We start from the raw sequence: 15,484 nt of genomic DNA, 5'->3' as shown, positions 1-15,484 counted from the left end.
TCCCATCATGTTAGCAAAACATTTGGGGAAAGAATTCGTCATAACACCTGGCGACGCGAGTTTGCCAGGACTTTCTCCAGCATGGAAGGAGGCAATACTGTGGACATATCTCCTTTACCCCTATGAAACTCTTTTTGCCACTCACGCAAAGTATAAGTCTGACATAAAGGCAAGTGACATTAAGAATGTTCATTTTATCTACAATTGTAGAAATTCTTTAGAGAGAGTCTATTTTCGTGACAAGCAGGAACCTTGAAACAAAGTATTTTCTACTAGAACAAAATTTTAGCGATTAGAGGAGAATGTTCTGTGGAAGTCTTGAGTTTAAGATGTGGTACAAAAGAAAATCACCAAGCAAACACTATGTTAAATATCTAGTTCTAGCCGTATAGACAATAAAAAGAAAAAAGAACGTTCGGTTTTATAGACCTCGTCTCTTTTTCCTTTGCTCTCACACAACCACACAGCCTCAAATGTGAACCATCCATTTCACTGGTGCGCAGAGAAAGGGCTGTGTACTTTGTACCACATCTTGCATTAAACATCAAAATTATTTTTTAAACTCAAAAGGCAGACGGATTTGGGCAGAGTTCCAGAATATTTTATATCGACGAGTCTGAAATAGTGCTGTGGTACCTTTCATAGCATTGGAGGGGGTGTGTGGGGAAGCTCAGGAGTGGGAATGGATGTTCAAATGGCTCAGCAAGGTGCAATACGTCAAACAGAGGATTCTGTATTCTCTGTGAAAGACTATTATATGATAGATTTGGAATTCTGGATGGCTGTCATAAAACTGACTCTAAATCTACAATGTAATATGTGTTAAGTCCAAATATTTCCTTCACATACACTCTGTCAGACATGTCTGAGTACCACAAACTGGAAAGGTTAGGAATGTGGGCATCATAAAACTATCCTGTAAAAGCTGGGTAAGTTTGGGGGGAAAAGTACCTTAATTTCTCATTTAAAAATGTAATAGAAAGCATGAATACAGCTGAACTTACACTGATGCCTGAAACAAATGATTCTTTTTCCCCACTGACCTCACCTAGTGTGACACTGTATTACTTACACGCTATGTAACCTCCACATGTCCCAGCCGTATCGCTTACTCAACCTGAAAAGTTATAATCCCTTAGTGCCCAACCAGTAGGACTGTGGGCAAACAAATGGTATTAGCTATTACTACAATGAGTAATATGATTACTAATTACATTAGTACATAATCACTATTAGTATATATAATTACTGATTACATTAGCATATTATTACTATCATTGGAGAACTGGCTTTAAGAATATAGCGTGACACCTGAGAAGAGGAACACCACCATTCTTTTTAATCTTTATCCTTGTCCTCCTATGAGATTCGCATGGCTGAATATATGTGAAAATAACATTTGCTAAAAACAAGGCCACTGTCACCTAATCTACCTTAGGAAGAATTTCCCTAAGAAAGAAGATTCTAGTGAATTGAAATGAGATTAAGTCAACAGACTAAAGTTGTTGTTCATGTTTCCCAAGAAATGAAGAAGGGAGTACGAGAACTACAGGGAAGTCTTTTGTGAAAATAGGATACTCCCACACTAGTAGTCACAGCCATCTGTTTTCTTCTCTTGTGGAACAGAAGTAAAAATAGAGGGTATGAATCTAGGTGACAGAGCAAACCTGGACTCCCTAGTCTTGGTAATATATTAGAGATTAAGGAGGACTTAGTTTCAGAAAAAGAATGCAAAGAAATTAGTGTGTTGAGCTAAGAAAAGTCAATCTTTGATCTTTATTCATTCATTCATTCATTTGTAGATTCATTATAAGCTGGACATTGTCTCAGGTGCTGTGTATACAAAGAGTAAGCCATGGTCCCACTGTATAGTAGCTTGTGGGAGGCAGTCATATAAATAGGAAGACATGCACCATAAAAGAATAACAAAATCATTTGAAAGGAACAGTAGGACCTGGGGAAGAGGGGGGTCAACTCAGCCATGAGAGGTGAAGGGCTTCACAGAGGATCAGTTTGTGACCCCATCTCTTTGAAAGGTCAATATAGACTTTTAAGAATTAGTGTCAAGGTCACAATTATACCTCAATAAAGCTGTTGAAAAAAATTATTGTCATCTTGTAACTTTCTGCCATGTTGTTTTTCTTTTGTTACTCTCAGTTTTCCTAAAAAATAATAGTTAACAGTGGGAAGAAAAGCTGCCTCCAGGTTGTTAGCAAATAAGGGAAAGAGGCAGGCTAATTCCTGGGGTGTGCAGAAGAAAAGAGATGAGATACAGAGACTGGCTCTGGCTGTTTTCTAATTCTTCTTCACTCTCAGTCCCTCATCCCCGATTTTGACACCTTTCCCACCCTTCCCAGGTACACCTGTCATTTTCCTAGGGACTCTGGAGGAGACAGTGTCTGGGATGGAAAGGTCTGCTTAGAAGTTGATTGGTCATTGACCACTGGTTGACTCTTGCTAGGATACAGCCATTTTTAGGAGGAAAGTCAGGAAAAACAAACATCTTCTAGACTCAAGGGACTGATATTCAGAGACAGAACGGCAAACAAAAGCATAGTCTCTGGGCATGAATCCTAGCTCCTAACATTCTAGAAATCATCCTACATCTGTAGCAATGCACTCTATCTTCTAAGAGGCTGAGTTGGTGGAGAAACCTTGCAACTAGGAAGCTAGCTGTGGTCTGCAGTGAGCATGTCTGGGGGAGGACTGAGACGCAGGTGTTTCTCTGGGGAGAGAAGGGAAAGAGTGATATTTTGGGGGAGGTATGGTTGCGAGAAGGCAAGTCTGGTTCTCAAGGATACAGGCAAGTACAGTGGGCTTTGAACCTCATTTCAGGTTACCATATTCATGGAAGACTCCACCAGCTGGGTCTGGTGAATCTGAAGGCATTGCCAAAATAATGACCAAGTTTCTCTGAATGCAAGTTCTTATTTTCAGTCTTCATGAATTTAAATTGCTATACTGTCCTTCCTTCAAAAAAAATATACACACATATATAATCTCTTTAGAATGCAAGTTTAAATTTTTATTTTAGACTTTTTTTGGTTTTTTTAAAATGTTCATTCAAATTACAGCAAATGAGAAAATCTCCCAAATGTTTCAGTGATTCTATAAGAGCAACAGCATATCCTTGATGTACTAGGCTCATTCACGTCTACCAAAATGCAGAAGGCTCCCTTAAATGCTTGGGTTCTGTCGTGGGATAGGTGGTAGGAAGCAACATCAGATTTCCATACTGGATCTCATTTGGAGAAACAGGAGTTTACTATTATAAGAAATTGAATTGAACATTCATTTTATTCTTAAGTTTCGCTTCTTACATTCACTTTTAAGTGAATATTTCCGGTTATAGTCTCTTTCCAGCTACCGATACTTCCTTATGGCTCACATCCCACATCGTCTAGATTTTCAAAAGCCATCAGATGGAAGTTTGAGAATCAGCAGAACTGCCTATACTCATTTGCAATGCCAAAACAGAGAAGGCAGAAGCATCTGTAGACTGGGGTCTCTATACGGATGTGTCTGTAAATCTGTAAAATGAGATTTCTCTATGTGGATGTTTTAAAAAATCTACTATAATGAGATTACTGAAAGTATACATCAGGGCCCTTTTTATCTGTAAGGAGAGTAAGAACCAGATATTCCATGTGAACGTTCACGTTGATGGCTCCTGACCTTGGGATAGTCCTTAAGCTTAGCATTCATCAACCTTGAAATGATTATCAGTAGCTAGTTAGAGAACATCTACAGCCCTATTTTTTAAAAGTGATCTTCCCAATATTTCTAAACAGAAGTGAAAAATCTAACTCTATTGTATATTTCTCATGTTATGAGAAATACTGAGATATGATATGTCATATAAAATATGAGACATGTATATAACTCTAACATATTTCACAAGGTCCTCCTTCCTTAATGTTAATCTGGCCCAGTTTCTATATTTATGGAGTGGATACAAATTATTTTTTTATCTTTGATTCCTTATGAATCCTCCAGCAATACTCTAAGTTCTGGCAAGAATTCTATTTCTCTTTTTACATTCTCCGTTGTTCCACTTATAACAAATAAGCCCCCTGCAGACTAGTGGCAAGTCTGAAAGCTTCTGTGCTCTTGTCAAGGGGGGAGGATGGAAATGCCATTACAGAAATTCCATAGCCTGGCTCCATTCTGTCACCTGTCATGTGGAACCATAGCCTTCTCTACCTGCCTGCCACTTGGTTACCATAGTGATTAGGCCAAAGCAGTGCATCAGTTCTGAAGTCCGCACAGGCTAAGCATGGGATCTATCAAGCCGGACTGCTTGTTTCAGAACTGTTTATTTCAAGTCGAGAATTACTCAAAATTTAAACATCATGAGACAATACTCTACACAGGTCAAACCAAGCACGGATAATTCTGTTACCACTCTAGGTTGTAAAGTGACAGCTGGTAGCTTTCGTGAGCGGCATAATAACGTTAGCCTGGCTGGAACATCTCCAGTGCCAGGCTTAGATATTCCCAAGCATTGGCCAGACAATGAGACTAAGCAAAATCTTTTGAGAGTCTTAAAATGTGATTGCTGAAAGGTCAAGTTAGCAATTTTCCATTTTAATATTCAAAACCAGTAGTGAAAGTGGGGATGCTGATACCATATCTAGACTAAAGGCAATCAGCCAAAGACCTTTTGAAATCTTAGGCTGATAAAGTAATTCAGGGGAGTTTTTACAGTTCACAAGGCTGCCACATATGCCTTGGAAAAGAAATCTTAGCTGAATACCTAAATCCCTAACATGCTGAGAGACACTGGTCAAGGGACAGCCTCTTGGTGCTTCAGGTCCTTCATCTGTAAAATGAGAGATTTGGAAGAACAGTCTTTAATATTTCAACCAGCTCTGAAATTCTCTCATTCTATGAGACAAAATTATAAGATAACGAGGCTGAGATTTAATTATCATGTGCGGAAGGCATTACATTGCTTTATGTGGCACATTATTGACTGATCCATTTAACGCAAGCCATGGCTCCTTTCACTAGGCTGATCAAGAAACCCTCTTCAATCTCTCTGTTTGCTCTAGGATCTTGTTATGACACCTCAGAAACACTGTCTTAGGCAATCTGCAAAGAAGAGAGTTGAAAACATCCTTCCACTGCACGCTTCATTAAACTGCTCCACAGGCATGTCATCGCGCGACACTTTCAAGCATCTGTAGCTTTTAGGAAGCATGGGATGAGTTAAACAAAGGTCAGCATACAAAATAACAATTGTCCTCAATTTTCTATGGCACTTTTTTACTGTTTTTTTCCCTCATGGCATTTAAAATTTATGTTAAACACAGACAGATTTAATTGAGATAAGTTTCTGATCAAGAAAAAGAGGCAGCCAGCTACTCTAGAAAATCATTTGGAAGAGACCAAGAAGGACAAGAGGAGGGAGAGACCAAACATGCAGAGAGGAACGGCTATTCAGAGGGAGCTTACGGATCAAAGGCTGCCAGCAGGAAGTTAAGCAGGAGGCTGATGGACTGTTCCACCTGGATTTGGTGAGTGGTTGGCATCCGTTTGTTGAGCTGGTAGAAAATGGTGGAAAGCACAGCCTCCAAGCGGGCCACACTGAGTTCTATGTTAGGGTCCAGGTTGTTCAGAGCATTTTCCCGCAACGCTTCTATGACGTTCCAAATGTCCACCAGGTGCACTACATACAATTAAAGCAGAGTGAACACATCAGCCCAAAATGCAGGGAAAGGTAAACTCATTATTTTACACGTACCATCTGTCCTATTTTGTCAAGGCACCTCAAAGTCCTCAATATGAGTTCAACTCTTGTAGGGGTTGACATAAGTAAATGTACATAGACAGTGCATGATCTCAAAGACTTGATGTACCGTGTATAATACAAGAAAATTATTTCCTGAAAACCACAGTAGATAGTTACTTCTAATCTTCAGCGTGACCCTTGAAATGCAGCTACTATCTTTACGTTACATATGAGAAACTGAGGACCAGGGAAGTTAACTGACAAATGCAAAGGTCCAAGGCCAGTCAGTGGCAAAACTGGTATTCAAATCCACATCTATCCACGTCATTTTCAAAAAACGCTGAAATAAAAACTGTTGACATACAACATCGTGTATGTGTAACTTCAAGGTATACAACATATTGATTTGATAGATTCATATATTGCAATGTGATTACCACCCTAGCATTAGCTAACACATCATGTCCCAGAATTATAATTTCTTTTTTTGTGGTGAGAACATTTAAGATCTAGTTTCTTAGCAACTTTGAAGTATATGGCACTTGTGATTAAAATTAACAAGTCTCTCTGGCTTTAAAGCATTTTCCCACTGTACACACCGACCCCTTGAAAGAAAGAGACACAAAACCAGCACTTAAATTCTAGCATTCGAAAAGATATCAAACCTGCGTTTATTTAAAATATTTTAATTTATTTATATATTCTTCATAGTATAAGGTTTGAAATAAAAAAAGAAAAAGTTAAGGAAGGTGGGAAGACAGGCAGGGGAAAAAGGAAAAGTTATCAGCAGAATTAAGTCACGGATCACTTATTTAACCTGGTCAAGAACAGCTTCTTGGCTACACTATTGACTAACTCATAGAACTTAAGTCATGGTTACTTTCACTAGTGTCAAGAATTCCATTTCTATTTCTTCCCTGGTCATGCTCAAGCCTTGTTATAACACCCCAGAAAGCATTGCCACAATCAGGACAGTGATCGTCTCCATCCCAAAGGTTTCCTCTGGTTCCTTTTAATCCAGCCCACTCCTCACCCCAGGCAACCACAGATATACTTTCCAAAATGGTTTTCCAGGATTCTAGATAGCTGGAATCATGCGGTACATACTTTTATTTTGTCTGGATCCTTCTACTTGGTATAATTACTTTGAGAGTCATCCGCGTTGTTGCATGTATTAATAGTTTGTTCCTTAATATTGTTGAATAGCATTCTGTTCGTGGATAGATCACAATTTGGTTTTCAACTCACCTGTTGATAGACACTTGAGTTGTTTCAGTTTGGGGTTATTATGAATGAAGTTGCTATGAACAGCCACATACAAATGTTTGTATAGACATAAGCTCCATTTCTCTTGGTAAATACTTGGAAATGAAATGGGCTAGGTTGTATGGTTGGTATATGTTGAATGTTTGAGAAACTCCCCAGGTGTGTTCCAATATAGTTGTGGTATTTCAAATTTACATCAACAACGTATGAGAATTCCAGTGTCCCCACAACTTCGCCATATTTAAGGTTCACTTTTCATCATGCTTTTGCTCTTGAAACTAAATATGTTGTCTTTCTCAATGAAATACACACTTAGGTTTCAGTTCCTGAAAAATGTGCACTCCATGTATGCGTTTCTACATACTTGTAAGTTTTAGTTTCCTGCTTCTTTACTCATTTCTGACACTATATTAAAAAAACACTAACATGTACTGAACTTCTGGACTTGCGAGTCCAAATGAGCACTGGACTTGAAGTCCAAAGACTGAGGTCTAAATACGGCCCTTCTACTTCAAGTGCATGCCCTCATAGCCTTGAAGACATAGAGCTTCATTGTCCCCATCTACAGAGTGAGGACAGTGTTCCTTACATGGGAAAAATCATGAAGTCAAAAGTGGTAATGCCTGACACACAGGACAATATGTTGCACTTGAACAAAGGTACAATGTGAATCATGTAAAACTAAAAAAAAAAACCAGAATAAAACAACTTTCCAGCATATCTCTTATTTGGGACAGAAGAATACAAATCACTTTCTAACTGAAATACTTACATACCTATTAGATTTGGATAAATTCAGACTTATGGGATTCCAAATTTATAAACTTCTCTGTATGTCCTACAAGGAAATTATTTGTATTTCTTAATGCTATTTATCCAATTTTTCAAGTCAGTATCCAAGGTACTTCCAGGTAGACGGCATCTATAAGTTTTTGTTTGTTTGTTTGTTTGTCTAATTAACTTCTTGAGGAATTAAATTAATTTCTGCAGGAACTGGGTTCCTATAATTATTCCCTTTATGTTTGATGTACAGATCCCCTGGATCTAGTCCTTGGGGATACGTCTGGGTGCAGGATGCAAAGATGTTATTCCTGCCTCAAGGAACTAACGGGTGGGGATTTGGACATGACTCACAATGACACAGATAATCAGAAATGATGACCTATTGTGGTGGACAGGGTGCTACGTACAAAATGGGATTATGAGATGGTCGTGAAGGGCCCAGAGGAATAAGATAAGGCTGGAGGAGTACTGTGGCTACGGCAAGTCTTTTGGCCTTTACACTAAAAGTATGAAGACACAGGTGTTAAATAGAGTGACACACTCAGAAATGCAGCTGAAAACTATCATTTCGGACAGTAAGGGCAAAAAGCAGTGGAGGTGGACAGGCATGCACGGGGGAAGTGGCTGGAGCCTGTTACCGTCATCCCAGCGGAGATGATGGTCTTTTTGCGTAGGGATGGCGGTACACAGAAAACTGTAATCATGCACACTATAATACTTATTTTCCAAGAGTGGCAAAAGACAGATTTTGCAGTCACAAAGATTGAAGTTTCACCCCTGGCTCTACTAATAATTATAAAACTGTGGGCAAGTTACTCCTCCTCTATATACTTTACTGTTTCCTTTCTAGAAATGAGGAGAATACCATCCAGAGACAGTTATAGCGAGGAGAAAAGAGAAAATGTATACACGGGTGCTGGTCACAGAGCTTGGCACATAGATGATAACTACTAGTGTTAAGATAATTAAACACCTTCTGATATAGCCATGCTACGCCATTATCAACTTACAAGGTCTGTGAATCCAAACTCAACTTTCAGCCCAGTGCCCCCAAATTCGATAAGTTAATTAACATGTAATTTTGAGCATATATCGTGTTGGCCATGCAAAAGAAGGCCAAACTACATCTCAGCCCCAAAGACAGATAATATTTAGTTTAACTGTCGTTACGTTCTCAGTTAGTGGAGTTTGAATCGGTTTTACCGTGTTTGATAATTAGAGACCTGGTGAGGAAGGCCCTCTTTCATAAAGACTTATCAGAAATTTTATTCCATTGGTAACTGCTTTGGGAGGTGCAGATTACAGTGCAGAATAGTGCAGGTTCCTGGACGGTAGGTTGGGTTTCGACTGGCTTCTCCTATCGACTATCCATGTGACCTTGAGCAAATCACTTAATGTCCTTAAGTTTCAGTTTCCACATCTGTAAGATGGGGACAACAAGAGTTGCTCCACTGCAGCGTTATTGGGGGGATCAAATGAGACAATCCATAGAAAGCACTTAACTCAGTGCTCAGTGCATAGAAGTATTTAATATCTATTAATTATTATTAAAAGGTATCACAAGCCTTCTGCTTAATGGAGTGGGAGCACTAAGAAATGTGCTAAGTTTAGAGTCATAAGGAAGCTATTAGGAAGTCTGTTTTAAAAGTCTGACAGTTGTATAAAGATGTTTACTCTTGAGCCATCAAAATCACTTTGGAAAATGGACATTTAGGTTTTGCAGTGATGAGTGAATACCACTAGATGGCACTGTGCACACTTTGCTAAATAGCCATCAAGCTTTAACTGTCCTTCACAGAGCACCTGCTATTAAGCACAGATGAGACGAAGTGGGGTTTCCTCATCTATAAAACTGCATCCATTTTATACTAATATACTAGATAAGGCAACAGTTTGTATAATAAAATTATTTGGTTAACATTAACCATATCAAAAATAAACGTGTTCTTAACGGTAGTATTTAGTACTTCATAGAATCTTAAAAATAATATTGTTAATTTTGGACATTATTAATACCTAAAAGTTTGTATTCATAAATAAATGGAAATATACAAAGCTTCAGCAGTTTGTTTTAAATTCAGGCAATCTTAAGTAGAAAAGGGCTTGGTCCGAGGCAGGGGTGTGGGGGGAAGTGTTTGTATGTGGCTAGAGAGGAGTTTGCTATTCTCAAGTGATGTTTCTTATCTGTTTGCTGATGTTACACTATTTTTTTTTTTTTTTAGGAAATGAACTTTTTTTAAAACACTTATTTATTTTTTGAGAGACAGAGAGCATAAGCAGGGGAGGGGCAGAGAGAGAGAGGGAGTCACAGAATCTGAAGCAGGCTCCAGGCTCTGAGTGGTCAGCACACAGCCCAATGCCGGGCTCGAACTCACTAGCCATGAGATCATGACCTGAGCTGAAGTTGGAGGCCTAACTGACCGAGCCACCCAGGCACCCCAGAAAAGAACTCTTTAGCTCACTGTTAGCAATGACTTAAATCCAAGTATCTCTGGGAAAAGTGCAAAAATACCAAACTCATTTGTATCTAGGTAGAAATGACTGATGTCATAAACTTTATTAGAAGTAGGAGAATCATATAAATAGGGGAAAAGATGGAAGAGAGTGTACAGAAAGTGTAGGAATATCAAAAAAAAACCCAACTTTAGGATGTAGTCTGTTTCATTATTTAGTCCAGGGCTGGCCTTACCTGGACCACATCACAGAGATTGGGTCCAGGTCAGTGAATCTAAGCACGGCACCTTTTTTTTTTTTTTTTTTAAAGCATGTAGCGATCTCAAAATTCCCAAGCCCACATTATACCACTTACTGATTTCAAAATTTAGGAAGGTGGGAAAAGCGTTTCCTAAAGCTCTCCAGGTGATTCTGATAATCACAGATTTAGAAACCTTTAGGCAGCTTTCAGAGGGCTTCCAGCTGGGGAAGGTCAACAAACAATCATAGCGACTTAACTCCGGTCCTTTTGGTGTAGTGGCTTTTTTTTTTTTCAACGTTTTTTATTTATTTTTGGGACAGAGAGAGACAGAGCATGAACGGGGGAGGGGCAGAGAGAGAGGGAGACACAGAATCGGAAACAGGCTCCAGGCTCCGAGCCATCAGCCCAGAGCCTGACGCGGGGCTCGAACTCACGGACCGCGAGATCGTGACCTGGCTGAAGTCGGACGCTTAACCGACTGCGCCACCCAGGCGCCCCTGTAGTGGCTTTTAACAATGGCTGCACACTGGAATCACCTACAAGGTTGTAAAATAGCTCCCTGGTGCTGCCTCAGCTGGTCCAGGACCATACTTGGAGTCACAAGGCATTAGGCTTATTAGAAATGCAGAATCTTAGGCCCCCACCCCAGAACCAGAAACTGCATTTTAACATCCCCAGGCAGTTTAAGTATGACAGGCATGCTGACAGTCAGTGGTTCTCTGTCCTTTGGCATTAAGACAGCCTGCTACGTTCTCATAGGTTGTGAAGTGTGTTACAAGGAGCTGATAACTATAAGTTAACTTATGCAGTTTAAGAATGATTTATGGGGTGCCTGGGTGGCTCAGTCACTTGAATGTCTGGGTCTTGATTTTGGCTCAGGTCATGATCCCAGGGTCGTGGGATAGAGCCCCGTGTTGGGCACTGCGCTGAGCATGGAGCCTGCTTGGGATTCTCTCTCTCCGTCCACCCCTCTCCCTGGTTCACACACACACACACACACACACACAAACACACACACACACAATCTCTCTCTCTCTCTCTCTCTCTCTCTCTCTCAAAAAAGAATGATTTATATAATCATGTATATATACATTGTTTTAGAGGGGGTGTGATTCACTTCTATAAGAAGGTCACTCATTGCATCATGATGTGCTTTCTTGCCTGGGAGAAAAGTAAATTGCAGTTATGCTGGGAATTGATATAACCTGTTGATATACCACTGGGGATACACACACACACACACACACACACCCTCTAGTGTGTAGACAGGGGTGTGTATGTGTGTATGTGTACGCTCATGCACATACCCTCTCAACCCCCACCCACCTTACTTAAAGTGACGGTAACTGTTGTCTGAGGCTTTGTTAGGATTCGGTTTCCAATCTCTGAGACAAGCAGGTGCAAGCAGGGAGAATTCTGATGTTGACTTACTCATCAAACGCCATCGCAAAGGGGGTAGGTTCTTTCTCCTGAAACCAATTCTTCCCTCCCCAGATCTAAGTTTCCTGACTTTCAGGAAAATTCCCCAGCAGGAATTTCCCATTGTGACCACTCTGTAGATTAGGAGAACCGAGTTCAGGTGCTTTTTCCGATTAGGTTATACTGCAGGTTTGAAGTGTCGAACTGTGTTCATTCACATAGTGGATTATTAAAATATGTTTGTAGGCTTATAGGAGAATTCATTATGGAGATCCATTCACTTAGTTTTCCAATAAAATTCTGATGCCCTTAGCACTAAGAGGAGCACACACGGAAGCATTGAGTTTTTCCTAGGACAGCTCTCACATGCCAAGTCTCAGTATTCGAAATGCCAACTAGATTTAAGTAAGAATGCTTTCAAGGAGCCTCCCATGTGGGTCAGACTGCCACATGGGCAGGGTGTGAGGAGGTGGAGAGAAGAACATGTCCCCTTGTGAGTGTCAGGAACAACTTCAGGTTCCTCTTCAAACTCATTGTCTCGGCCAGGCGAAACCAGCCTTCTATCTTAGCCTTCCATTAGAGAGACTAACAACTTCATTCGTAAGTATTTATTCAGCCCTTATTATGTTTCAGTATTCTTCTGCGTTCTAGAATTAGAGTCAAGAAGACAGGCAGGTCCCTGAGCACACAGAACTTACAGGTGGTGGAGAACAGAGGGACCCAGCAAGGAGCATGGCGTAGGCAACAACAATCTAGTTTCTCTTACAGAGAAAAATGGGCTTAGAGATCGTGGACTTGGATTCAAGTGTTTCTTCATGCACAACAGGAATAATAATATCAAACTTTCTTATAGGTGTTCTGGGGCACAACAGAAATTACATGGAAAAGAGTAAACTCTGAAGCACCATCTACAGTTTAGACATTATTCTTATTTTTGAGAGAAAACAGGCATTAACATTTACTTTCATAATCCGATAAAACTATAACCTCCCAAGTCTTTCAATTCTTTGCTCCACTTTGTCAGTGATAAAGATGTTTGTCCCTTAATATAAGATTTCTTCTATAATTTCAGGTTTGTTTTTCTCTTTTTTTAAATGTTTTCTTTATTTTTGAGAGAGAGAGAGAGAGTGTGCTAGTGGGGGAAAGGCAGAGAAAGAGGGAGACACAGAACCTGAAGCAGGCTCCAGGCTCTGAACTGTCAGCGCAGAGCCCAATGTGGGGCTCAAACTCCTGAGCCGTGAGATCATGACTTGAGCGGAAGTTGAACACTTAACTGAGCCACCCAGGTGCCCCTCAGGTTTGTTTTCCTCTTAACGGGTGTGATGATAGAAATCTGTAAGAGACTGTACCAGAGTGATGACTAGTTTAGTTGACTTCCAGATCAACTACTCATCTTGAAACTCAGAAAGCCTCAGCTCATGAGAAGAAAAGAATATGTCAACGTGTCACTAACTTATCATACATCTATTACACATACAGGCATTAACATACAGAGGGAGACGGCCATATGCTTATACATCCAGAGCTGGGAAAGGAAGCAAGAAATGAGATTCCATCACATTTTGAAAAGAAATGAAATCCAACCAGTAATTTTAAAGATTCTACGATACATTATGCTTGATGTTAGAGGGGACTAAACAAAATACGAGAGTCTGGGATTGTAATTCCCACGGGCAGAGACATGTTCAGATGGCCTAACCGAACATCAGGATGAGACACTCTGTCATCAAAGGGCCACATCCATAGAACAGATTAAAAAACAAAACAAAACAAAACACTACTGGAGTTCAAAATACAGTGATGCTATGCAGGCTGGAAACTTTGGAAAGGTGTAGAGGAGGAAGAGGTAGGGCTCGAGTTGGTTTCTGAATCACAGCAGGATCTGACACATAAAGATGAGTTGGGGAGGATACTCCGGGAAGAAGATGATCTAGTGACTGAGAGCAGAGAACAATGAAGGAAGAAGGCGCAACCAGGTCTTGCACTGACCTGACTGGGCCAGTAGAGTTTACATGCTGAGTGTACTGGGAAGCAGGGTCTGTCACTTTGTAACCTTTCCTATTGTTCATTATTTGACACTTGTCTAATTTTCAGTGAGCAAACAGATTGAGAATTTGCATCCCGTGAAGTTTCATACTAAGTTTCATTTTCAAAATACCTAATGTGAGCTAATTCCCATCCCTGTCTACAGCCAACCAGTCCAGTGGTGAAAATCAGAAGTGCTCTTTGGAGCAGCGAGTGCGTCTCGAACTGTGGCCCCCGATTCCACAGGTCTGGAGTTTGGCCAGGGTATCCCCAGGTTTTGGCTGTTCCTTAGGTGATTTTGAAGAGCAAGGATGTTTGGACCACTGCAAGGGAGCATGACTTAACGAGACAAGAGACAGGAAGAAGAGGAAATGGATGTCTTGAGCCAGGGGAATTCATATAAAAGGTATCACAAGAATCCCGGGAAAATTGTGGTCAATAAAGCCTTGTGCAAATTAGCCGGTCGTTAAGATTTTCTCAAATAAATAATTTATTTTTATGTCCTACCAGGTCTTTGATCATGACAAAATAGTGTTTAAAAAGCTAGTAGGGAAGAGAAATTCAGTTCAGTTGCATGCTTTGCCAGGGTCGACAAATGCATTTTCAGGTGATTACACTGAAGATATTAGCCACCTTGACCAAACATGGAGTTGGGAAAGAAAATGTTAATAAAAGACAAGTTTTGTATTTGATTTCCATTCATGAGCCATGAGCTGCATCTTTCTAAAATACGAATCTGAACAGCATTTGAGTAGCTCACCAAATTATTTTATGCTTCCAAAGTCAACATCTTCCTTGCTCCCACAGTATACCTTTATCACCAAGATGGTACTCTTTGCTAAGGATCCTTGGAGAGAATCATCATAGCTTACAAAGATCGCATTTTAGTTTTACTTTTAGTTTCCTGGGGAAGGTGCATGATAGAACAGAAAGGGCTTCAAGAAAAGGCCTACAACATATTTTTGGTGTAAAATCAGATAGGATATCATGCCAATCCTCAAAGGCCCTGGGAGTACATCTACTGCCTATTAGGAAAAAGTATTCAGTTTTTCCTTAAATTGTGTTTGTAGACCAGCATCATTATTCAAAATGAGGTATAATAATTGTTGGCTCAATAGCTGTCATACTGTAAATTAAATTTAACTAAATTCAATTGAGCAAGCATTTATTAAGCCTATTATTTTCCAAAGTATTGTACCAATGATTGTAAAAATAATAAGAGAAAGTAAATGAAAAGAAAGATCTGAACAATAACTAATTTCTCACTGCCAGCGTTTAACTTTGTTCGGAATATATTTAATAACTTTAGAAGCAGGAAGATTTAGTATCTTATCTCCTTTCTGGGTAGTCATTTTAGCCTTCACTACACGGTTTGTTTCTTTGATGTCCCTTTAGCATTCCCTACATTGTAGTGCCCTAGTTTGGGCTTTTACTGCCTTCTACTTAGATTTTTACAGTAAGACTTAGTCATCGCCAGTGTATGCCCTTTTCCATCTGCCCTACGAAATGGTATAAGTCCCAGCTCTGGCTATGCCAGTCTCCATTGCTTATCGAGTAAAATC

The 15,484-nt window shown here is 39.9% G+C and overlaps 1 protein-coding gene across 24 annotated transcripts in view; it reads right to left on the bottom strand.

Moving 5' to 3' along the window:
* DTNA (dystrobrevin alpha) overlaps positions 1-15,484 on the bottom strand; it is a 354,755-nt gene that overhangs the window by 90,902 nt on the left and 248,369 nt on the right. For all 24 annotated transcript variants that reach the window (XM_042909764.1, XM_042909771.1, XM_042909773.1 and 21 more), the window contains one exon: positions 5,458-5,671. In XM_042909764.1, the coding sequence (XP_042765698.1) occupies positions 5,458-5,671 (214 nt within the window). The remainder of the gene's footprint in view (positions 1-5,457; positions 5,672-15,484) is intronic.

This window comes from Panthera leo, chromosome D3 (genome assembly GCF_018350215.1).
Source record: "Panthera leo isolate Ple1 chromosome D3, P.leo_Ple1_pat1.1, whole genome shotgun sequence".
NCBI lineage: Eukaryota > Metazoa > Chordata > Mammalia > Carnivora > Felidae > Panthera > Panthera leo.
This window is presented reverse-complemented; position numbering and strand designations above follow the sequence as displayed.